General features: G+C 39.9%; 1 protein-coding gene and 1 long non-coding RNA gene across 3 annotated transcripts in view; one reads left to right on the plus strand and one right to left on the minus strand.

Moving 5' to 3' along the window:
• LOC146643055 (CD209 antigen-like protein C) overlaps positions 1-24,241 on the plus strand; it is a 41,486-nt gene extending 17,245 nt beyond the window's left edge. Inside the window, exons 1-6 of one of the 2 annotated variants that reach the window (XM_085395272.1) lie at positions 18,374-18,574; positions 19,292-19,407; positions 22,331-22,378; positions 22,779-22,918; positions 23,450-23,556; positions 23,738-24,241. In XM_085395272.1, the coding sequence (XP_085251398.1) occupies positions 18,414-18,574; positions 19,292-19,407; positions 22,331-22,378; positions 22,779-22,918; positions 23,450-23,556; positions 23,738-23,858 (693 nt within the window). In that variant the 5' untranslated portion in view covers positions 18,374-18,413 and the 3' untranslated portion in view covers positions 23,859-24,241. Of the gene's footprint in view, positions 1-18,373; positions 18,575-19,291; positions 19,408-22,330; positions 22,379-22,778; positions 22,919-23,449; positions 23,557-23,737 lie in introns of those variants that run through there. The other variant, XM_085395273.1, reaches the window with a different exon arrangement.
• Positions 399-8,682, minus strand: LOC146643056 (uncharacterized). Its single transcript, XR_014909221.1, has 3 exons — positions 8,551-8,682; positions 5,785-6,086; positions 399-2,705 (listed from the first exon to the last, which is right to left on the minus strand). It is a non-coding gene; the product is annotated as an uncharacterized LOC146643056 (long non-coding RNA).
• Positions 24,242-25,535: the final 1,294 nt, after the last annotated feature.

A 25,535-nucleotide genomic window follows, 5' to 3' on the forward strand; every position in this document is an offset into this window, starting at 1 on the left:
GTGCAGTTTTAAGACACTTTACCATGAGCTTTGTCAATCTCTTATGGACAGTCTGTGGTCCCATTTATTAAGTCTTGTATATCATTTTAATGAGGTAGTTACTGACCATTTGACAAACAGCCGCTGCAGCCTCTGGACAACACTTCAGTCCACATGTTGGAGGTTTGAGTTGCAGAAAAGAATTTGGTGTCACACACAAACAGGTACACTTGTAGTATATGTTTTAATACATAACTATAATCACATTCCCAGTAAGTTAAACATGTTGACAAGATCACAATAACAATGCATAGAAGTCACAACAACACGTTTAACATCAAAACAACATGTGAGCCAGGACTCCTGCATTATCTTAAGATTAAAAGCAATTTTCTTTAAGATTTTAAAACTTCAGCAAACAGAAATGAATCCAGACTTTTGATTAGTGCAGTAATTGCTGTAACAGACAGCACATTATGGTTGTTGAACACACATGGATGTCTTTGAATTTTAGACCACTGCTCAAAAATCACTGAATTGTAAGACTGAAATGTTTCTCCATGCTGTATGTTTTTAGTTTTCAGTTCTAGGAAAGATGATTAGGCCTGATTCACTCAAAACTAAGTGCTTCCATGGATAGTTAAAGAAAGGCGTCATAAATAGATTCACCATAGAAACAGGTAAAGACTGAGCCTCTACTTCAATGCGGTGGACTGAGGACATATTATTTATGTTTATTTTTAAAAAGATGGGGGAAAATGTGTTGTTCAGGGTTGTTCGCTTCTCATTTAGACAAATTAAATTTCACTTCTGCGATGACAAACCTGGAATCTGACTAAATGTTGCATTTAATTTTTACATCGAATTAATCATCAGAAGATCCAAATATCAGTCAAACAGAAAGACACACTTTATATCCAGTGCAACTCATTTTTGTCTTTTTTGACACATATAAATACATTTGACATTTAAACATTTAATGACTACATTTCAACATGTAAACACATTTTAACATGAAATACAATCAGAGCACACTCAGATTGTCTACAGACTGAAATGAGAAATTGCTGTAAGCATTTATTTTTAGTCATTTTCAGAAAAAACATCAGGACAGAGTAACACTGGTACACTTACTGTCTGGATTAGTCACATGTGTAGTAGTAATTTTGCTTCAGAATTTCATTTTTAAAGCTACCTGTTACTTAAGAAGAACAAACGAGTATTTTGTCACAAAGCTCAGCAGCTGCACATAAATCAGCGATTTCCAATGCTACAGTTCACATGAAACACTACATGTGTCGAGGCTAATTTAAAATAAAAAAAAAAAAAATTTACACCATGGAGCCCTTCTCAAAAAATCTTTTAAGGCTGTTTATGAAGCTGAGTTTAAGAAATATGTGTTTAAATCCTCAAAAATCTTGTGCATTATGGCTAACTGTTTCAGTGCAGGTAACAATGAAAAGCACCGACTGCTTCAGAGACAGAGAGTGAAACTGAATCTTCTTGATTTTTAACAGAAGACTCATTGTTGCAGCCACGGTCAGTACAAACGTGATCCTCTTATACTGCTTTTTAGTTTCATTTTCATTGTTTTTCACTAAGTTACTAGTTAGCTAGCATAAATTAATATAAGTCTGTTTGCAGCAGCCAACCAACCAACCCAGTGATGCCACATTTTTTTAGAGTCGAGGTCCATATAGTAAATTTGCCTTAATGCTTAATAAACAGGGACAGCTAACATTTAAACATTACGTTTTCACAATCCCACAGTGACAGATATAGTGCTCGGTGGTACAACCAGAGTGTATATCAAAGTATTTTTATTATTTCTCTGTATAAAAGGGCCATTATGTTGGGTGGCTAAACATGGCTAATTCGTTTTTCTGACTTCAGATGCAATGGCCCTACTTTTCTATTTACCTAAGTCAACATGGCATGTAGACTTTATCAACATGAACATGTTAGCCAAAGGCAACAATTTCTATCAAAAACAAACAAAAAATGTCAGTAGATAATCGAATCCCCCAAAATTCTGCAGTTTCTAGTCAACCCAATGTTATTCTATTTCCTCACAGACTGCTAAAATTATTATAGTTGTATTTTTCATATTATAGTTTTATTTGTTTTTGTCATTAGTGTGTGCTCAGATATGGAACTTTGCAAATGCGAGACTTGTTCTTTATATTTTAACTAACTATACTTGAAAATAAGTTGATGTCCCACATGACAGATTCTCATTTACTTTGATTGTAAGGAAGATCAGTGAAAACTTAGGCTTTTATTCTACATAGTCTTTGAAATATTCATGTTCAGACATTGCCTCAGATTTCAATGTATGAGAAAAATGGGTTGGACCGCTTTTCAAAACAATATGTTAAAACGTATTTGAGATATGAAAAAGTACACAAGATCCATTTGAGTTCATTTAAACACACTCGTCAACCTTTTTATCATCAATGGTGGTCTTTTTGTCAATTCAATACTATGTTGAAATTTCAACATCACAAATAAAGTTACAAGTGGTATACCACCCAGCACTAGTACGACACTGTTCAAAAAGATTTACCAAGCATGTACGCAGGCAGGCCATGCATGGAGTCGCAGTAAGCCAGCTCCATGGATAGCCTTCCATCTCAAAACATCTGCAATGACACCAAGAGTAAAAGCAAGTGGCTGAAACAATGCATGTGGAGCACACGCTCTTGATCCATCATCTGTTGGTTCAGCTGCAGGTGAGAAACAGAAGAGAGGCGAGAGAGAGAGAGACAGTCTCATCAACACAGAAATATCGAATTACAAACACATGATTCTTTCTCACAAAAACAATCTGACACCTGTACTACGAAACAAGGCTTGGATCTGAGCCCACTTTGGGTTTTAAGTGTTAAGCTACGCCCACTTCAAATGAGTACAAGCAAAGTAACCTGTAGAAATTCTGAGTGGGTGTGTCCAGAGATAATCTTTTGTCAACTGTGAGGACGAGTAATTGAAGCAACTACCAATAACACAGTAGTATATCACTGACTGATGCATGACCAGGAAGTAAATACATTTGAGAGTTACCTACACACGAAGTAAGGGATGTGTGTGTGCAAAGCATGTGCAGTGACTGAATAACTTCCATTGTGGACGCAGCTTTAGAAAAGCAGATCACTTCTTATTGGGTTACTAATCAATCAGTTCTTCGAACAACTGCATCACAATTTCTGCAACATCCTTTAGATCTTGTTGGTCCTTTAATGCAACAGCAGTTTGTACATTTCAGTATTTCAGAAACTGGTGAAATACACTAACTGCTGTGTGTGATATTCCCACACAAACATATCGTAGGGTTGACAGAGGATAGTCGCAAAATTAGAAAAAGGATAAGCGGAAGAGAATGGATCTACAGGGAGTGCAGAATTATTAGGCAAATGAGTATTTTGTCCACATCATCCTCTTCATGCATGTTGTCTTACTCCAAGCTGTATAGGCTCGAAAGCCTACTACCAATTAAGCATATTAGGTGATGTGCATCTCTGTAATGAGAAGGGGTGTGGTCTAATGACATCAACACCCTATATCAGGTGTGCATAATTATTAGGCAACGTCCTTTCCTTTGGCAAAATGGGTCAAAAGAAGGACTTGACAGGCTCAGAAAAGTCAAAAATAGTGAGATATCTTGCAGAGGGATGCAGCAGTCTCAAAACTGCAAAGCTTCTGAAGCGTGATCATCGAACAATCAAGCGTTTCATTCAAAATAGTCAACAGGGTCGCAAGAAGCGTGTGGAAAAACCAAGGCGCAAAATAACTGCCCATGAACTGAGAAAAGTCAAGCGTGCAGCTGCCAAGATGCCACTTGCCACCAGTTTGGCCATATTTCAGAGCTGCAACATCACTGGAGTGCCCAAAAGCACAAGGTGTGCAATACTCAGAGACATGGCCAAGGTAAGAAAGGCTGAAAGACGACCACCACTGAACAAGACACACAAGCTGAAACGTCAAGACTGGGCCAAGAAATATCTCAAGACTGGTTTTTCTAAGGTTTTATGGACTGATGAAATGAGAGTGAGTCTTGATGGGCCAGATGGATGGGCCCGTGGCTGGATTGGTAAAGGGCAGAGAGCTCCAGTCCCACTCAGACGCCAGCAAGGTGGAGGTGGAGTACTGGTTTGGGCTGGTATCATCAAAGATGAGCTTGTGGGGCCTTTTCGGGTTGAGGATGGAGTCAAGCTCAACTCCCAGTCCTACTGCCAGTTTCTGGAAGACACCTTCTTCAAGCAGTGGTACAGGAAGAAGTCTGCATCCTTCAAGAAAAACATGATTTTCATGCAGGACAATGCTCCATCACACGCGTCCAAGTACTCCACAGCGTGGCTGGCAAGAAAGGGTATAAAAGAAGAAAAACTAATGACATGGCCTCCTTGTTCACCTGATCTGAACCCCATTGAGAACCTGTGGTCCATCATCAAATGTGAGATTTACAAGGAGGGAAAACGGTACACCTCTCTGAACAGTGTCTGGGAGCCTGTGGTTGCTGCTGCACGCAATGTTGATGGTGAACAGATCAAAACACTGACAGAATCCATGGATGGCAGGCTTTTGAGTGTCCTTGCAAAGAAAGGTGGCTATATTGGTCGCTGATTTGTTGTTGTTTTGTTTTTGAATGTCAGAAATGTATATTTGTGAATGTGGAGATGTTATATTGGTTTCACTGGTAAAAATAAATCATTGAAATGGGTATATATTTGTTTTTTGTTAAGTTGCCTAATAATTATGCACAGTAATAGTCACCTGCACACACAGATATCCCCCTAAAATAGCTCAAACTAAAAACAAACTAAAAACTACTTCCAAAAACATTCAGCTTTGATAGTAATGAGTTTTTTGGGTTCATTGAGAACATGGTTGTTGTTCAATAATAACATTATTCCTCAGAAATACAACTTGCCTAATAATTCTGCACTCCCTGTATAGCACGTAGTTTCATTTTTCAACTCCAGGGATCAATCCTGATGTTATAGACAAAAAATTGAGGACAAGCTTGTTGATGTTCTTTCAGGGCAGCTGGAGCTGTATGGTTCAACTTTACAATTAAGTGGGGAAAGACTTCCAACCCCCCTGCAACGCACTTCATATTTGCAGTGGTTTGAACACTTTTGACAGGTAGCCAGTTTATCACAGGCCAGCACATAGAAGCACAAACGTATTCGTTCTCACATTTATGCTTACAGCCGATTTAGAATCACTAGTTAACAAAGCAAGCGAGTCTTTGGACTGTGGAAGGAAGCCAGGAAGAACCCAAACAGGAATAATGAAAGGGCCGACTGGTAGATATGGTCTAAATAAGACTAAATTAGTTGTCAGGAACAGCCTTGAAACGTATTCTGCAAAAGTCTGTTAACTTGAACAGTCAGCATTGTAGGACATCCTAACACATTTCTGGGCTAACTTTGGGCTTTTGTTTAGAAAATCTGACATATATCTGAGTATATCTGCTTTTTTGCTTTCAGCCTGTTTGTAAAATCAGTCACTCTGCTGACACTAGACGGGCCACATTTCTGATTGGTCAAAGCAGATTAATTAATAGATTAATAAAGCTAGCATTGCCCTACTGATTAGAAAACTACTTCAATGTGAAGCCAGATGAGGAAATGATAATCTGGTGTTGTTGGATAATTTAGTGCTAAGACTGCACACCTTTGCACCCAGTATTCAGTAAGGGTCCTGACAAGACCTCCCTTCAAAAAAAGAAAACAAGCCCTGGATTGGCAAACTTGTTTTCCAGTACAGGCTCCGGAAACTTCTGTTCTTCTACAAACTCACCCATTGGATTCATTGTCAGCTTGATGACAATCTTCAAAATGGCTCACAGCCATTTGTTTGTTACTCCCTGTGTTGCCAGAAAACAAAATAATCGCCATCCGTCTTCTCTCTCTCTATGCTTATCCAGTTCAGTACTTCTTCCTGCTGACTGATTATTTCAGAGCTATTGCTGTAGTACACAAAAACATAATGTGTTTTCGTGTCAGTGTGGGTCCACACGACGCCTGCGATGGATCTATCTTTTGAAACGTGACACGGCAGAACGACATCCTGTCCGACCGTAGCTCTGATGGTTGTTATTTCTGAAAGACAGAAGAAACAACACAGAACAGAAAGGTTGGATTTAAAGCGTCTGTGATGCCAAACAAACCAGAATCCAGTGTGTGCTAAATATGAATAATATTATTGAAAATCACATGAGGAGAAACTTTTAGAAAATCAACTGCCCACAAACAGAAGTCAAATAACAACTTCAACCTTTCACAGCGTAAGAATCGTCTATGAGATGATGTCACGCTGGAAAACATGTCTCCCTTCCTCAAACAGAAACTGAGTTTTTACACAATCTGCTCAGTATCACAGTTACAAAGTAGAAGTACTGATGTCGTGATGTCAATGTTGATAATTTGCTCATATACATATTTCCATGCCACATATACACGTGCACCCATGGCACTTTATTGATGTATGCAGAACAACAAGGTCTTAAAATGTCTTCATTCCTGCAGCCTCCTGTCAACAGCTCAAGTTCCTTTTAGACCCTACATGATGCATCTCAGAGTGGATGAGTCACCCACTTCACACCACATCTACGGTACCATTACGGTACCTGAACCTGGAAGCTGAGCTGGACTGCACTAAAAATAAAATCACATATGGAGGTTTAGACAGACTACTAATTACATAACGATCAGTAGTTAAAAGTATGGACAATTTCGAGTGAAGGTGGGTTCAAAATGACTTTTCTAAACTTTAAAAATTGGACTAAATATAGTTTAACCTCATAGGACATCACCACAATACTAAATGTTGCTCTTTCAAATGAGCCATATTGCTCAAAGGGACAAAATTGTTGTTTCTCATTTTTTGTACACCAAATAAAGAGTTTTGCGCATCGTTACTCAATTGTGACTAAAAATGCATCCCATGAAAGAGTTTGGGTCTTTGGGGGTTAAAGCGAGGTTTTGAATTGAGTCTGCAGGCTGACGGTGTTTCATCATTTCATGTTGAAATATGATCACATGTTTAAAGTGAGATCAAGCAGCATTTTTATTTTAAAACAGTTTCATAAAACAATAATTAGATCTCAAAGATTTTTTTTTTGTGTCCTGATTGGCTGTAGATCATTTTCAGTCAATCTCGTGTCGTGTCTCCTGTACTGCACCGAATGTGTTCAGCTTGTCAAATTTACATAAATGTTCACTAGCAGAAGAAAACAAACACAACAGTGTCGACGTCAAAGGATTATAAGGCGCATTAAGTGAAACCAAACAGTCAGATGAGTCAAACTTTACTCAACTCATTCTTCTTGCTTCCTCTACTTCTGTACCATTGATTCATTAATGATTCATTAGTGTTGAACTCTCTTGCAGCTGCTCTATTTCCATGTTCTGGACCTAAAAACAGGGTTCGATCTTTAGTTTCATTCTATAATACTGGATTTATTTTTCTACGTAAGTTTGATCTTTGAGAGTTTAAACAAGAGAGAAAAGTGTGAAAATGTTCATGCCTGTCTGAGAAAAGTGTATAAAGTGTGTAGTGAGGGGTTTTACAGCCTTAAAACATCTATGATAATTGTAAGAAATAAAGTTCACTACTTTGCTGATTTCATCTTTCGCAGGTTATTTTTAGAACGTAACTCCCGCGATAAACGAGGGACCGCTGTATTAAAAATGAATTTGCAGACAATGAGAACGTACAACATTTTATATTAACAGAAACTAGCTATGACTTGAATTTCAGGCTGAAGTTGGATTTTTGTTTTTGGTTATGTTCTTTAGTATCTGTGAAACCATTAGCTTAATTATTGCAATTTCAAACAATAGTTTATGCCTTATACGTGGAAAAATATCTGACCCCTACCTGCATCGTTGTGATTTCTACAGTCTTTCAAATCAGCTGTCAAAGGTGGGACATCCAATTATTTTTGGAATTTCAATTATCCATAATTTCATGTGAGCTTCACCTCTGAGAGTCCATATTCATAAAGCCATGGTACCAGAGATTTGCCCCAATAAATTGAAGATTTTACCTTCTTTTTTTTTGTTAAATGAAAGACTTTTAAAATAGCCTCAAATTATTTTAGCTGCTGTCAGTTGAATATTTATATTTAAAATTCAGATGTATAGTTTGTTACTGGATGATTCCAACTTCAGTGCCTATTAAGGAACACTGATCTCGGACCAGTGAGATTGTGATGAATGAGATAAACATTGTGCTACAAATTTAAAATTATTCAGCTTTCTCTTCTTCGCTAAATTCAGATGGAGGTTCTGCTGTTTAGTTATTTTTGTTGTGGGGAATCCTGATGGATTCCTCTCATGACACACACCCTAACTTAACACCTGTCTGTCCTCCACCTGTTCAATTCATAACTACAACGACACCAGTCGCTCACAATTCAGACACTAAGCTTACAGTGCAGGAGACGAAGTACCTAACATAACACAGACTAACAGAAATACACTTCTCTGTACTTACATGTATAACTTTGACATTGGACATACATCCAAAAGAACTGATTTACATCTTACTTATTAAACTCACCTTTAGAAGATGATGGTGAAAAAGAAGAGAAGAAGAAGACGAGAAGCAGACAAAGAAGAATCAAACCCAGCACAGCTTTTCTGGACATGTTTGTCTTCGTCAGCAGTAGCGGTAATGTCTGAAGTGCTGCTCAGATCTCTTTCCCTTATCTTCTTGAGTTTGGGTGTTGTGAGGGCTTGTAGCAGGACTAACTGGACACAGTGTCTGCTATTCATGCGCAGGTTTTCTGCTTCAGCCCCTCCTCCTCATCCTTCAGACTGGGCGCAGAGCTGGAGGTTTGCTGTTCTCTACTGTTCATCAGTGAACTGTCTTACATCCACATTCATTTAATACTGAATCAACACAAAATGGAGTGGGAGTCTACAAATAAGATCAGATTGCTATATTCTTCCATATTTGTCACTTATATGAAATCAAACCAATTTTAATATTAGATAAAGATAAGCCACGTAATTACACCGCGTTCCAAATTATTATGCAAATTGTGTTTACGTGTCATAAAGATTAAACAAGTCTTTTTTTCAATTGAACCCATGGATTGAATTGTGTCTCAGGGCTCTTTGTATCACTGAAATCAATCTCAGACAGCTATGATCATTAGTTTGCCAGCTGAGCCCAATTAAAGGAAAAACTACTAAAGAAGGAGGTGGTGGAGTCATGTTTTGAGCCGGAATCACGGGAGAGAACTGATCGGCCCTTTAGGGTCCCTGAAGATGTGAAAATGACCTCTGCAAAGTATGTGGAGTGACTGACCACTTTCTTCCATGGTAGAAAGAGAAGACTTAAAATCCTATTGACAACCTTTGGAGCATCCTCGAGCAAAAAATATGAGGGTGGGGCAGTTTGCATCCAAACAGTAGCTCGGAGGCTATTCTGACATCCTGCAAAGACATTCAAGCAGAAACTCTCCAAAATCTCACAAGTTCCATGGATGCAAGAATTGTAAAGCTGATATCAAATAAGGGCTCCTGTGTTAATGTGTAACTTGACCTGTTGAGATATTTTTGATTGAAATAGCTTTTGATTTCAGTAAAATTGATCTACTAATGCTGCAAATTCAACAAATGACCATTTACAACCTATAAAATTTTTTGATACTCTGTGTGCGTAATAATCTGGAACAGTGCATTTTAAGTTTTTTATTTTTGAAAAACACTGGTTCCATTGGCAGTTTTGTACAGTTACGTTTGAAATATACTCAAATGGTTGATGACTCGAAAATTATGCTGACTGTGTTTTGAATTTAGGAAAATCTAAAACAATTACATTTGCATAAAATTTGGACCAAAGTGCAGCTTTTAAATTATGATTTCATTTACTAGGGGAAAAGGTTATCCAAACCTAACTGGTGTGAAAAGTAATCCTCCTCCAAACCTGATAACTGGAGTGCAACCATTGGCAATCAACCATTAGTGCTAACTGGCAGTGAGTCTCTCGTCACTGTGGAGGAATTTTACCCACTGTGCTTTGCAGGATATGGATAAAACTAAGAAATCAGGAGGGACCCAAATGCTTTTTCACAGCACTGTAAATTAATTCACCTACCTTTAAACTTGTCATTTAAGAGAGACGATGTGTCACGGTTCTGGGTCATTTTGACCCAGCATTTTTGTCTCTTGTATTTTTGGTATTTATCTATACGATGGTCTATGTTCTGATTCTTTAGTTATCCTGTTTTAAATATTATTTTCCATGTTTCAGATTATTCTGGTTAAGGGTTTAGTTCTTAGGTTTTGTTTTGGTGCACTCGTTTTCCCTGTTGGTTTAGTTCAGTGTCTAGTCTGTCTAGTCTACCCATACCCTGGGTGCAGCCTGTGGTATGAGGTCTGGTCAATGCCTTGTCTTGTTCTAACTGCTTCAGACATCACCCTCTTCCAGCAGCCAAGTATTTTCGTCAGTGAGTAGTGACAAAATTTTCTCATGATAGTCTTTCTGGTTTAGCAAAGCTGTGCACCTACCCTTGTCTGCCGGAAGGATGATAATGTTATTGTCATTACCTTCCTCTCCTCCATGGTGATGTTGGATGCTGGGGGCTTTGCATTGCTGAGACGAAACTTGTGTTCGTAGTTGCTCTGCTTCCACTTCTGCAATATTGTTGTTTCAAATTGCTGTTTCTGTGGCTGTGATCAGCTCTACTAGCGGGATTTGTCTTAGCGTGACAACAAAATTCAAGCCTTTAGCAAAGATGTTTTTCTCTGTTTGGGTGAGCTGTCTGTCAGACTAATTCTTCACCCTTGGTGTCACATCGTTCCCTCTTCTGGCCGTTTAGGACACTCTCCGTATTTTACTGTAAGTAAGTAAGTAAGTAAGTAAAATTTTATATTTATATAGAACATTTCTATATAAAAAGATCACAAAGTGCTTCACAAAGTATAAAACAAAAACAGACAAAAGTTAACAAAATGTAATTCTAAAAAGATGTTTTAGTTGTTTTTTTAAAAAAGTGACCACTGAGTCCACAGTCTGGCAGCCACAGTGGCAAAAGCTGCGTCTCCCTTAGTTCTCAGCCTTGTGTGCTGAATAACAAGCAAGCCCTGATTGCATTACCTCAGGGACCTCCTAGGGACATAGCACTGTAAAAGTTCAGTGATGTAGGCTGGTGCTTGTGCTTGAAGAGCTTTGGAGGTCAGAACTAGTATCTTAAAATGGGCTGTGAATTCAACGGGGAGCCACTGCAGCTGTATAAGCAACAGTGTCACAGTATGAGTTCAGTATGAGATACTATGGGGCTCAATTTAGAAATGTTTCTTAAATGATAGAAGCAGGACCGAACCAGAGATTTGACGTGAACATCCAAAGTAAGAGCAGAATCAAAGGTTACCCCGAGGTTGCTGATAGACGATTTTACAAATGTTGAAAGAGGACCAAGAGCATTCATTAGAATGTAAGGGCTGCAAAGGCTGGTGAGGTCCAACATTAGGAATACAGAACATTTTCCTGCATCCTTTTGCATCAGAATATCACTGCTTCCAGTGATATTCACAGGGGAAAAACAGATTCACACTTAAATCTTCTTCCCTATAAGCTCACCTGAGTTGTCAATGTTCTGCATGGCTTTTCTCTTGCTCAATGGCTCTCTGCCATTTTTCTCTTGGTCTCCGAGCTCCACTCAGTCATGGTGGGCTTGGCACTCATTGTCCAGATCTTCAGGCATCAGCAGTATGATGGCCTCATCACTGCATACCAAAGACTGAAGAGTAGCATCCTCTTCAGTCCCTACCTTGCTCTTTATTGCCTCTTGAAGAAGAAAAAAGAAAACAGAACTTTCCAGCAACATTTTGCCAACTTTATTCAAACCACACCACACTGATTAAAATCTGTTAATCATTAGCACCGAGGTCCCACACGTGGTAAATAACATACTCATGGCTTTAACTATTTAAGGTCACAACAATAAGGCATTTTCACTGTACTGAATCCCAGTGATCTAACATGCTCCTTTTTTTTTTGCTGTAATTTCTAGGACCCCATTTTCATAGTAATTGGTAAATTGACTGAAATTAGGCAGATGGAAAATCTCGACTGGATTCAAGAGCTTTTGGTTGAGTTGTAGAATCATTCGAATTGCACTGTTGTACTGATGTGTTGTCTACTTCTGTCTGCTGGGTCACTTTTTCTCAGGTGAAAGTGTCAGAATAGCATTAGCCTTAGCAAGCACTTGTCTAAGGGTCAATGTCATACTGTGTGTACTGCATTTTGTCTTTTACCTGAAGAAAGACTCCTCAAATCCTTCAAGTTTTGAACTTATCCTAAGGCTCTGAGTACACTCCCAGAGACTCACCAGGAACAAAAATACCAAGAACTCATACACAAACATATATATTAAAGAAGGTAGACACTGCATGTTTTGCTGGGTGGCGGAGTGGGGAGGATGTTCATCTGTGATCTGTGTGTGTTTTGTGGTAAGCATCGAAACATCACTACACAACACCAATGCTGTGGAGACCTCACCTGGTGAAGCTCTAACACAGCAGCTATGGAAGGATTCAGGATGAAGGACATTAGGAAACATGAGGCAAAATAAGCTGACTTGTCTCTTAATTCATGGTTTACTGTTAAAATGTGTTGTCTCATTCTAAATTTGATTTCAGCAGCAGGTTTCAATAATGACAGTGGCAGCAGTTTAAGCATTTATAGCAAGTGTGTAAGACAGCGAAAGATAACGTGGGATGCTGTATTTGTTCTGGTACATGTGTCCAAAAGAATATCTGCCCGAGGGTCTATCTCACCTTAGTTTTCACTGGCTGGCATCAGTGCTTATGTTTGTGTAGAATGATTCATAAATGACCCTTGCAGTATGACTGAATGGAGACAGCTGGGGCCCCTTAGTAAGGTCATGTCGCTAACTGTCACTGCAAACTTTGTACATTGCTGCTGTGTCTGATTTGTCCACAGGCGACCGTGGCTCAGGGGGTTGGGAAGCGCATCTGTAACCGGAAGGTTGCCGGTTCGATCCCCGGGCTCTCTGTCCTGGTCGTTGTGTCCTTGGGCAAGACACTTTACCCTACTGGTGTTGGCCAGAGGGGCCGATGGCGCGATATGGCAGCCTCGCTTCCGTCAGTCTGCCCCAGGGCAGCTGTGGCTACAACTGTAGCTGCCTCCACCAGTGTGTGAATGAATAGTGGTATTGTAAAGCGCTTTGGGTGCCTTGAAAACCGCTATATACACTCAACAAAAATATAAACGCAACACCTTTGTTACTGCTCCCATTCCCCATGGGATGGACGTAGAGACCTAAAATTCATTCCAGATACACAATATAACCATCCCTCCCAAACAGTGGTCACAAATCAGTCCAAATGTGTGGTAGTGGGCACATCAGCTATATTGAGATAATCCATCCCACCTCACAGGTGTGCCACATCAGGATGCTGATCTGACATCATGAGTAGTGCACAGGTGTACCTCAGACTGCCCACAACAAAAGGCCACCCTGGAATGTGCAGTTTTGTCTCACAGCAAAATGCCACAGATGCCACAAGCAATGAGGGAGCGTGCAATTGGCATGCTGACAGCAGGAATGTCAACCTGATCTGTCGCCCGTGCATTGAATGTTCATTTCTCAACCATAAGCCGTCTCCACAGGCGTTTCAGAGAATATGGCAGCACATCCAACCAGCCTCACAACCGCAGACCTCGTGTAACCACAGCAGCCCAGGACCTCCACATCCAGCAGGTTCACCTCCAAGATCGTCTGAGACCAGCCACCCAGACAGCTGCTGGAACAATTGGTTTGCACAACCAAACAATTTCTGCACAAACTGTCAGAAACCGTCTCAGGGACGCTCAACTGCATGCCCGTCGTCCTCATCGGGGTCTTGACCTGACTCCAGCTCGTCGCCGTAACAGACTTGTGTGGGCAAATGCTCACATTCGATGGCGTCTGGCACGTTGGAGAGGTGTGCGCTTCACGGATGAATCATGGTTCACATTGTTCAGGGCAGATGGCAGCTGAGAATGTCCCAGTTCTTGCATGGCCAGCATGCTCACCGGACATGTCACCCATTGAGCATGTTCGGGATGTGCTTGACCGGCGTATACAACAGCGTGTACCAGTTCCCACGAATATCCAACAACCTCGCACAGCCATTGAAGTGGAGTGGACCAACATTCCACAGGCCACAATTGACAATCTGATAGACTCCATGCGACGATGTGTTGCACTGCATGAGGCAAATGGTGGTCACACCAAATACTGACCGGTTCTGGGTCCCCAGACCCCCAATAGCGCAAAAAACTGCACATTCCAGGGTGGCCTTTTGTTGTGGGCAGTCTGAGGTACACCTGTGCACTACTCATGATGTCAGATCAGCATCCTGATGTGGCACACCTGTGAGGTGGGATGGATTATCTCAATATGGCAGATGTGCCCACTACCACACATTTGGACTGATTTGTGACCACTGTTTGGGAGGGATGGTTATATTGTGTATCTGGACTGAATTTTAGGTCTCTACGTCCATCACATGGGGAATGGGAGCAGTAACAAAGGTGTTGCGTTTATATTTTTGTTGAGTGTAAATCCAATCCGTTATTATTATTATTATTATTATTGTCAGTCCTACGGGGCCCCCTGCTGGTTCTATTGCCTTTGGGCACCAACCAGTTATCTGCCTAACTTAGAGGCACCTCTGCATGCACCAAGAATGCATAAAGGATTTCAACTGATTTCTATAATCACTCAGAGGCATTCTACCAAAAACATATAATACCTGTCCTGGACTCATTGTGGCGAATAAAACTTGTGTATTCCAAAAAGTCTTAATACTGACTGAGTAGCTCTATTAAGGAACATGTCATTACCAGTGTTGGGCAAGCTACTTTGAAAAAGTAATTAATTATAGTTACTAGTTACTTCTTCAAAAAAGTAACTGAGTTAGTAACTGAGTTACAATATTCTAAAAGTAATTAATTACTTGAAAAGTAACTACTGCGTTACTTTAAAAAAATGTTTAACCCTCTGGGGTCCAGGGTATAATTATAAGATGCTGAACACAGCTTCAGCCGTCTGTTTGTTGAAAAATAGTAACGGACCACATTTTCTTGTTAGTAACTGTAACGGCGTTGTAACGATAGGAATAGTAATTAGTTAGATTACTCGTTACTGAAAAAAGTAACGCCGTTGGTAACGCCATTACTTGTAAAGCCGTGACAAAGCTGAAGCTGCGCCGGGGCTGGATCTTTCAACAAGACAAGGACCCGAAACACTGCTCAAAATCCACTAAAGCATTCATGCAGAGGAACAACGTTCTGGAACGTTCATCTCAGTCCCCAGACCTGAAAACCTTGAAAACCTGTGGTGTGAGTTAAAGAGAGCTGTCCATACTCAGAAGCCATCAAACCTGAATGAACTAGAGATGTTCTGTAAAGAGGAATGATCCAAAATACCTTCAACCGCAATCCAGACTCTCATCGGGACCTACAGGAAGCGTTTAGAGGCTGTAATTTCTGCAGAAGGCGGATCTACTAAATATCGATTTCATTTCTTTTTTTGTGGTGCCCACATTTATGCATCTGCCTGATTTTGTTTAAACAATTCTTGCACACTTTCTGTAAATCCAATAAACTTCATTTCACTTCTCAAATATCACTGTGTGTGTCTCCTATACGATATATTTAACTGACATTTTTTATTGTAACAACCACGATTTATACAGGAAAATAATGACTATTAACAAGGTTGCCCAAACGTTTGCATCCCACTGTAGAAATGAGCTGAGTAGAGTCATAGGCGCGGGGCTCAGCCAGCAGCCAGTGGAGAAACCACAGGGGAGCAACATGTACTGAGAGAGGTGAAGTTTAATACCTGACCTGACAGACATAGACAAACAGACACAAGAGCCACCTCCACGGGACAAGACTCTGTCCATCTGCATCTAAAGGACACTCCTTCGAGGATGCCAATGTTCACATTTTCAACAGAGAGAACAGGTGAAAACGTCTTCAAGCAACTTAAAGAAGTCCAGACGCTTTTCTTTCCAAGCTTCTAAGAAGACACAAACATGCATTCCTACCCTCATGTACACAGATACAAATACTCACCTATCATAGAGACACACACAAATAAATGCAGCACACATACTCCCCATACACACTCTGTACTCCCAGTGTGTTGTTCTTTTACAATAAACAGCAACAATCAGAAAGTGTGTTTGGATTGACAACAACTGTGATGACACATTATAACCTGTTATTAAAGTTCTGCCCCTGCTTTGATCAAATGTGGGTTACTGCTGGTTAGTTAGTGTGACTTCATACAAACCTGTGTGTTACACCAGTGGAAGAAGCTTTTCCTTCATCTGTCTTCTTGTTTCTTACTATAGGGCTGAACAGCTACACTAACACTCTCTGGCTCTATGCTGCCCCCCTGTGGTGACAGTTTTGGTTCATATATATATTGAAACTAAAAAAAATAATAATAAAGACGATTAAATTATTAAATATTTAAAGATAATAAGAAATAAGTTCTGTTTTTATACAATCTGACTTTATAACAGCACATTTTATAGTTTTCATTACATTTTCCCATAAGGTATATAACACGTGAATAAAGATGGATACTGTTAGGGTGCTGGGTCATCGACCCAGTGTTTTTGTTTTGGTTCTTTGATTTTGTTGATTTTATTAAATTCCAGCTGTGACTTATGGGTTATAGGATTATTCTTAGTTTAGGTTCTGTGTGGGTTTTGTTAGAGTTGTAGTCGTCTGGTTTTCTGTCTGTGATCCATAGTTGCTGTCTTCCCGGTCTGCTGTACCCTGTGTCAAGTCTGTGTTTCTGTGTTATGTTTCCTGTTTTACTTTGAAAGTCTGTGTCTCATGTAATGCATCTGGTTTTGCTTCCTTTGTCTCGTCAGGCCTGAGCTGCCCCAGCTGTGTTTCCCTCCTGTCTCTCATTCCCTGATTGCCCACTCTGTGTATTTAAGCCCTGTGTATACATCTGTCTGTGTCGCAAACTACCCTCAGCTTGCTGTGTTCTGTCTGTCTGCGTAAGGTTATTTGGAAGTTTGTTACTTTTTGAGTAACGCCGTCGCCTGCAGCGCCACCTCCTGGGGCTCCCACGCCGGCGCCTGCAGCGCCAACTCCTGCGGCTCCCACGCCAGCGCCTGCAGCGCCACCTCCTGGGGCTCCCACGCCGTCGTCTGCAGCGCCACCTCCTGCGACTCCCACGCCGGTGCCTGCAGCGCCACCTCCTGCGGCTCCCACGCATGTCCTCATTGCGGCCGGCCTCGGGACCTGCTCTATCGCCATCACTGGCTTTGCGGTCGGCCTCCTGAACTGTTTTTTGGACTTTTGTGTTGTTGGGCCGTTGACCTCGGGAATTTGTTTTTGAGTTCAGTTTGTCTCCGGAGTCTGCACTTTGGGTCCTCCATTTCACCATTCATGCCTGCACACAGCCTTCACATTACAATTACAAACATCATGAAATCACACACTCCTTAAGATTACTTATTCAGTACTTAAATTTAGAAATTAAATTTATATAAAGTAAATATTACAGAAGAATCATCATCTACAGTGCATAATAACATCAGAAGGCTCAGAGAATCTGAAAAAATCTGTCTGAAATGGTAAAAGGTGAAAATCAATATTAGATCTTTTTTTATATATATATATAAATCAATACATTTTTAAAGGAATTGATACCATTGGCTGGTCCCCATGTTTGCCAGGTCTTGAACAAAAGGAGAAGGAAATCTGAAAAATACCTAAATAAGATTTGGCATGATGGTGGCAGTAATGGGAACATTACAGTCACATCATTGTTTTAGTGCTCAGTGACTGAGAGATGATCTAATGAAAGCATCTACAATCTTAAGCAGTCAAAATGGTGTGTTTCTCTAAAATGCAACAGAAATAAAAGTGGAGCTGAGAAAGTACAAGCGAAAGGCTGAATTTGTTTGTGCTGGCGCCTCTGCCAGTGCGCCCCGGGCGGCTGTGGCTACAGTGTAGCTTGTGTCAATGTGTGTGTGAATGGCTGGATGCTTAAAGCGCTTTGGGGTCCTTAGGGACCAAGTAAATCACTATACAAATACAGGTCATTGACCATTTACCATATCTCTAAGCTCACTTTTTATTGAGATCAAAATGCACTTATTCTTTTGTTAAACAAGTGTTTTTATAGTTTGTCTCAGGCTTTACAAATATAAAGACAAAGAAATGCTCCTCTCAGCACAGCCGAGGTTTTGTGGGTTTGTGCTTCTTTGTTGCTTCTGAAAAGTTTCTTCCGTTCTGAAAGCAGGAAGAAGGCCGGCCAAAAGTGACATCAGTGTCAGGACAGTATATCATTGTATCTGCCAGAGTTAGCAGTGCACAACGGTTAGAGTGCAGTTTAAGCTCCTGCTCAGTGTCTCAGTCCTCTCAACATGTCCTCACATATCTATGCCAAACCAGATCTATCAAAGAAGGTGAGAAACAGCAGAAAGGAGGACGGAGCAGAGTGGGAGCAGAGGGAGGTGGATATCTATACTACGTGTATCTACGACAGTGCAGACTTTGCTCACACTGGAATTCAATCACAAGGAGGTAAGTCACCTGTAATAATCTGTTTGCTTCCAGTTTGTTACAGTCAGCTTTTAATCCCAATGAACTGCAGCCCATCAATCATCTCCATGTGCTGTATGAACCTTTTACCTGATTTGCTCTTTTCTTATGCAGCATGATTTCTTCATATTACCTGTTTATACAGTTGGCTCTGCATAGAAAACACATTTAGACTTAATGATAAACCAGCACAGTGGATGGTTATGGACAACGCTGCTGCTTTCAGGGATGTTCAGACAATGTTTGTAACTGTTACTCAAATACTATCTGCCTGCTGCTGAGCTCTGTGTGCAGGAACAGCTGCTAGCTTTCAGACACAAGTGCAGTTTCAGAAAACGTATTCTTTCTAAACAAGACCGCTTCTTCTTCTTTTTTTGGGGGTTTTTAATAAAACAAAAGTAATGATATCAGGTTAGAATATGTTTGACAGCTAATAAAAACAGTATGTGTATGATAAAAAAATAAAGAGCCACTTAGAATATATTACTCTAAAATGTAAGGTCATAAATGACCCGCTCTATAACTTTAGTCAGTTGACGTCTTGCATAAATAGTTTGGTTGGTTGAGGGTTAATCACAATAAAGATATATTTTGGTATCTGATTCTTTTGTGAAGTTGAGCTCATCCAACCACAACCACAGGTCTATTAAAGGCAGTGACACGAAATGACCACAAACCAACATCTGCACTGTTTTCTAACAGGACCAAAGACTAAGAGTCCTTCAGTCCAGAAGGGCTCTTTCAGATGTGCTACACTGGGTCTAGCAGTGCTGTGCCTCCTGATGTTAGCTGGGATCATCATCCTCTCCATACACTGTAAGATAAGATACAATAAGATCTCGTCCTTCTGTGTGCTCCTCTCTACCGGCCTGTGTTCCTGTGTCTTCTTGAAACTTATGTTCACCACTGCCATTTCCATCCTTTCTTTTAAAAGGTCCAGTACCATCTGTCCTTCTACATTTCTCTTCTTCACATTATTCCTACCCAACACCTCTGTTCAACTACATGTCCACTGAAGTCTGCTCCAATCACCACTCTTGGACAAAGTGGCTCTTCCACTGCATCCACCTTACTCCAGAATTCCTCTCTCCTCTAACTGACCTCCAACCTGTGGGGTTCACTCACTGACAATATCAACATCATACCTTTAACTTGCAGCTTCAAATCCATGATTGTGTAGAGCATTCCCGTCACCTCCACAACACTGCTTAGATACTCTTCTTTCAAGATTATCCTTCCTTATTGGCAGAACTGCTTGACTTCGTCTAAGGCTACGTTCACACTGCACACGAAAGCTCATCAAATCTGACTTTTTTGACCCTGTGCGACTCGTATCCGATCATGGTATGACAGTTTGAACAGCACAAATTCGATATTTTCAAATGGGACCTGGATCACTTTCGTATGTGGTACTGAATCCGATACATATCTGATGTTTTAGAAAGCGACTGCTGTTTGAATGGTCATGTCATCCGTCTTTTACGTCACTGACACAAGACAGACGCCTATTATCAGTGCCAGAGAGGACAAACGAGGAAGCATGGCAGCAGAAACTGGAGACGAAGCGAATCAATGGACAGAAACTGAGGTTTTGGACTTGATTGGCATATGGTGAAACAATTCTATTCAAGTTAAACGACTCCGTGTCCATATACACCTCTGCACGGAGGTAGCAGCCACTGCTCCAAACAAGGCCATTGTTAAATCACAGGCTGTCTTTTTCTTCTTTTTTTTTCAGTGTCCTTCTTTCTGTAATTAATTTGTGAAAATTGTGTTGGTTACGACTGTGCAGAAATTGATAGACTGCTGCAACAACACCTACTAGCTCTGAAGCCGCCATTTTTATTTCCGTAAACAGAGCGCGTTGTGTGTGACGTCTTCTTTTGCTCATGCGGGCAGCTTTGAGGGCCGTGAACAGTTCACACTAGAGCGCGTTTGCCATCACATTTTATTTGTAGTGTGAACAACCAGACAAAAGAAATAGGATTTGATCAAAAGATTGGAATTGAGCATTAAGACCTGCAGTGTGAACGTAAGTGCTCCAGGCCTTGCTTCCCTTCTATCTGGTCTTCTGCCCACAAATCTACCTTCCTTCATTTGGATATATCAGCCACATCATTCCATTTATCAGTCTTACTTCTATGTTTAGAGTATCTGAGATCACCTCTATATTTTAGCCTTTCCTTCTCTTTCACTGTTGGCAAACTGCTGAGCAACAGCACCACCAGTGCAGGAATCTTAGTGATTATCTATATGTTTGAATTGTACCCCAGATGCCCTTCCTGACACAACCCTCCCCATTTATCCCTGTTTGTTGTTGGCATAAGGATAACACTGGTTTGAGGGACTCCTTTGACTGGACTGGGTGTTATTGTCAATATATACTCTAATTATTAAAGAGATCAACAAATGCAACTGATAAAAATAGTATCAGAGAAATAAGCTTCAGCTGACCTCCCAAACTGACATAAACAGGAGAAACTGTTCCCAGTCAAAGGCAGCTCAGCCCTACAAACTCCTTCAGAGTGAAACAGGAAACACAGAGTGAGAGCTGCACAGGTGTGGCAGGTTGGAACAAGGAAAAGCTGAATGAGTCGTCTGCAGACGGCGGCCATCTTGGCTCTTTATGTAATCATTAGGCTGCATGTTGGTGCACCAATCACAGCAGAGTACCTGCACATGCCCGTTATCATCCTCTCATTCAGTCACAGCTGAGGCGCAGCATGCAGAGCTTTGCATGAAGGACAGAAAAACACAGCAGTTACACAAAATGACACAAATATGATGACAGTCATAACAACAGGTCAAAGTTCAGTCTGTTACTGTATCATAGACACTGATGCTGTGTGTGCTATATGAGATGCTGCAGGCAGTCAGTGTGAGTCTTCAGCAGTCTGAGCTACAAAGATGGGATCTTGGCTGCAAATGAATGTATGACTGATACTGAATCCCAGCAGCCAACAAACATGCAGCTTCACAACCAGAACGTGTCCTTCTGCCACAGCAAATACAGGAAGTACCTGATCACATGGAAACACCTTTGATATGAGGAAGTGTTGATTCCCACGGCAGCTTGTCTGTTCTTTCAAAAACCTAAAGATAACATCTCTGACTGCATTTCTAACACCTTCCTCCACACCGAGAACAATTATTCTGAATCTTGTCAGTGGTTTTTGTTCACAGTTGATACGTATTTAGCTCATCAGATTTCCTGTAGTTCTAACACCTCCACCCACAGGACATGTTAAAGAACAATGGCTGCAAGTTTCTGACTCTTATTGATATTTGACAAAGCAGAGGAAGAAGATTATTTCTGTTTGAATCTCTCACTGAGCTTTTCTGATGTTGCTGTGATACCTGTTTAAATATTTCAGTTGCTTTCAGCCAGACCAACATCATTTCATGCTGAAAACAGTTTTACGTGTTATTGTTTCTTTTCCTGCTGTTCTCTATGATGCATATCTGATTTTTCAGATGAGTTTAAATGATTGGCTGATAAATATTTGATAATGCAGTAAGATTTCCTGGCAGAGTGACATTTATGAGTTTATTATTTTCAGCTGTGCGCTTCACTTCTGTTTCCACCAGAGGAGAAACATCCACATGTAAATTACAAAGACAGTGAATACAAAAGTGTGATTGTGATTTTCAGTCATTGTTGTGATGTTGTTGTGTTTCACGGTTGTAGATTTCATGTTTTCAGTCTGTTTCTTGTTAAATTTCTAAACACATATTTTAGTTACTTTGATAAAACAGCAGCTGCAGAACCAAAACAACAACTGTGCAGGTAAGAAAAACAAAATACTAAAAACATGTTTATCAAGTTCTTTGACTGTTTCATCAATTGTTTCTCAGTATGAAGCCGACAACAGTCAGTGCAGCAGCTATAGATCAGTTATGATATGATTATTATCTAAAAATCTAAACAGCTACAGGATGAAGAAAGCCACAGGACACAGTAGTAGGTTAGAGATGTTAAACAAATGTTAAAAACATCAGATTTACACACTGATCACCTGACTGAATCATTTTTAATTATAAATGTTTTGTGCTGAGTTCAAATGAATTTAAATCATGTTGGGGGAAAAGGAGAATATAACTATAATAATACATGCACAATACAGATTTTTTCAGTTTGATACTCAGTGAAATTACATCTGTCTTTAAAACATGTGTTTGACTTTAAGAGAAGTGTCCTGATCGATGGACGAGGTTTGGAAGCAGCTGTTACTTTAAGTTCAATGAGACAAAAACTTGGTATGAGAGTCGAAAACTGTGTCAGGATAAAGGAGCTGATCTGGTGATGATAAACAGCAGAGAGGAACAGGTGGGTGTGTTTGTTCATGTCTGTGTGATCTTTGATGGAGCTGACAGTCATCTGTTACTTGTGTCTTTGACCTGCTGTCAGTCTGTGACCTGCTTCCTGTCTCCACTCTGATGGATTTCTGTGTTTGGTTATTTTGTTTCCATATTGAGAGTTTATGTTTTTAACATTTCAAATGTAATGTTGCAAATTCAGACATTTTATTTAACAAATTTCTAAAGCAAAGAGGAATTTATGGAACAAAATACTTGATTGAAATGTAGAGTTTATTGGTAAATTGGTTGGTAATATAATTCTCTCTTTCTTTGTTTTTGTTAAATGAAACTCAGTAAAATGAAATGTTAGCTGAGTTTGTTATTGAGCTACAGGAGGAGCTGATATTCATTGATTCTTTGGCTCTTTCTGATTTCTGCACAGTGGAAGAAAAGTTTCATCACAGTTATTTTTCCTTCAGACATGTTCACAAGATGATGTCACTACAACAGAAGTGCTGAATTATGACTGGAGACAATATTTGTGTCTCTTCTCAAACAGGAATTTGTCAATGAACTGAACCTGAGAGGAGAGTCCTGGATTGGTCTGGAACGCACTTCTCAGAAACATGAATGGAAATGGATGGATGGATCACTGCTGACAGAAACGTGAGACTATTTCATATTACAATGCTGTCGCAGTTATTCCAGAAGTTATCAGAACCATACATAGAAGTTAGATCAGCAAAACATGAGTTGAAATGTTTTTTCACCAGCCCCACAAACTGAATGTAAAGAAAAGCAGAAACAATTTAGTCCAGTTTAATATCATATTTGATCTCTCTGACAGCTTCTGGGCAGCAGGACAGCAGAGTGACAGTTTGGCTTACTATGCAGCTTGTTGTGACGGTGATGGGAGATGGACACGGTCATATTATTCTGAATCAAAGACCTTCATCTGTGAGAAATGAGTTTGGTGCTTTGATGTAAATGTTGGAATAATCCAACCAAAGACACCTCACTATGAAATGTCCTGCATGAGCCTCAGACTCAGCTTACAGTCTTTACTTGTTCATTCTGCATCATATATTGATTACATATATTGTCCCTCTGTGCTCTGTGCTGTACAGTAAGGTTGGAAGTCATCCACACAAAACCTTGAAGTACTTCATTACTCTGTAGTTCCAGCAAATTGTTCTAATAAAAGTCAAAGTGCAGCTTGTCTTTACTTTGCTTTACTTGGTTCATTCATCAGCCTGTTGGTCCTAAAACTTCAGTAAATGTCTTGTTTGTAAAAGTTCAGCAAAAAATATGTTTGATTAATAAGAATTTTAAAGGTTCTGATCAGCTGGAACATCAGAAGGACATTTTTAAACCTCTGTGTATGTGAAAGTGACAGAAAGACATCAAATGTTAATTGTGTTATGTGAGTCATATATATTTAGTTTTGCATTTTATATGGAAGTTGTATTTAATTTTTTGTATGATGGATTTGAAAAACAAATATTTCACATAAAGCTTTAAGTGTTGATGACTTTAATTACAGATAAAATAACTTACTCAGTAACTTATTGGTTGAATTGTAAAAGAGAGAAAACGGCTTCAGAGCTCTAAGTGTCGCTATATTAAAGGCTCAACATTTAACTTGGAGACACTTTGAAATATTTCAAAACATCAACAGAATATGAAAAAAACATCTCTGACGTCATGTTCAACACATCTACATATGAACTGAAGTTAGCATCCAGCTAATGTCAGCCTGTACTCTCATGTAATACCACTTTGTACCACAAGAGGCTGCAGTGAGTCAGCATAGTCTGCACTGAGCTCACATTTGTATAGTTGTTGTTGCACTACAGCATTAGGTCAGACCACAAGTGTGTTGTTCTTTTACAATAAACAGCAACAATCAGAAAGTGTGTTTGGATTGACAACAACTGTGATGACACATTATAACCTGTTATTAAAGTTCTGCCCCTGCTTTGATCAAATGTGGGTTACTGCTGGTTAGTTAGTGTGACTTCATACAAACCTGTGTGTTACACCAGTGGAAGAAGCTTTTCCTTCATCAGTCTTCTTGTTTCTTACTATAGGGGTGAACAGCTACACTAACACTCTCTGGCTCCATGCTGCCCCCCTGTGGTCACAGTTGTAGTCAGTGTTGGTATGAAATGTTTAAAAGCTTCAGCACCACAGACAGCTGCAGGCAGCTCCACCCTCTCTGTACCATGTCTGCAACCTGTAACTTCAGTGTGTTCATTTAAACATTGAAATAAACTCTGGCTGCACATCGTTCTGCTTTTCTTTAAAAACAAAAACGGTTAAATAGTGTAAAATATGTAAATGTACAAAAGTTAGTGGTCCCAGAATAACTACAACTTTAAATAATTATAATCATAGCAAAGTTTGGCCTGATGGTGGCAGTAATGGAAACATTAGAGTACCACCATCATCACTTTCATTTTACCACATTTTATTTGAAGAACACTCAAGGACACTGTACACAGCAGAATAATAAAAGCAACAGAAAAGCAGGCAGTTTACACAATCATAAAGTCATAAGGCATAAAACTAATTTAACATAGCAGAGTGGAGAGGTTATGTGGGATAAGCTATTTTGAACCAGTGAGTTTTTGTCTAGACTTAAA

Source organism: Rhamphochromis longiceps, linkage group LG22 (genome assembly GCF_057381845.1).
Source record: "Rhamphochromis longiceps isolate RC_006_pf linkage group LG22, R_longiceps_female_GT1.1, whole genome shotgun sequence".
Classification (NCBI taxonomy): Eukaryota; Metazoa; Chordata; class Actinopteri; order Cichliformes; family Cichlidae; genus Rhamphochromis; species Rhamphochromis longiceps.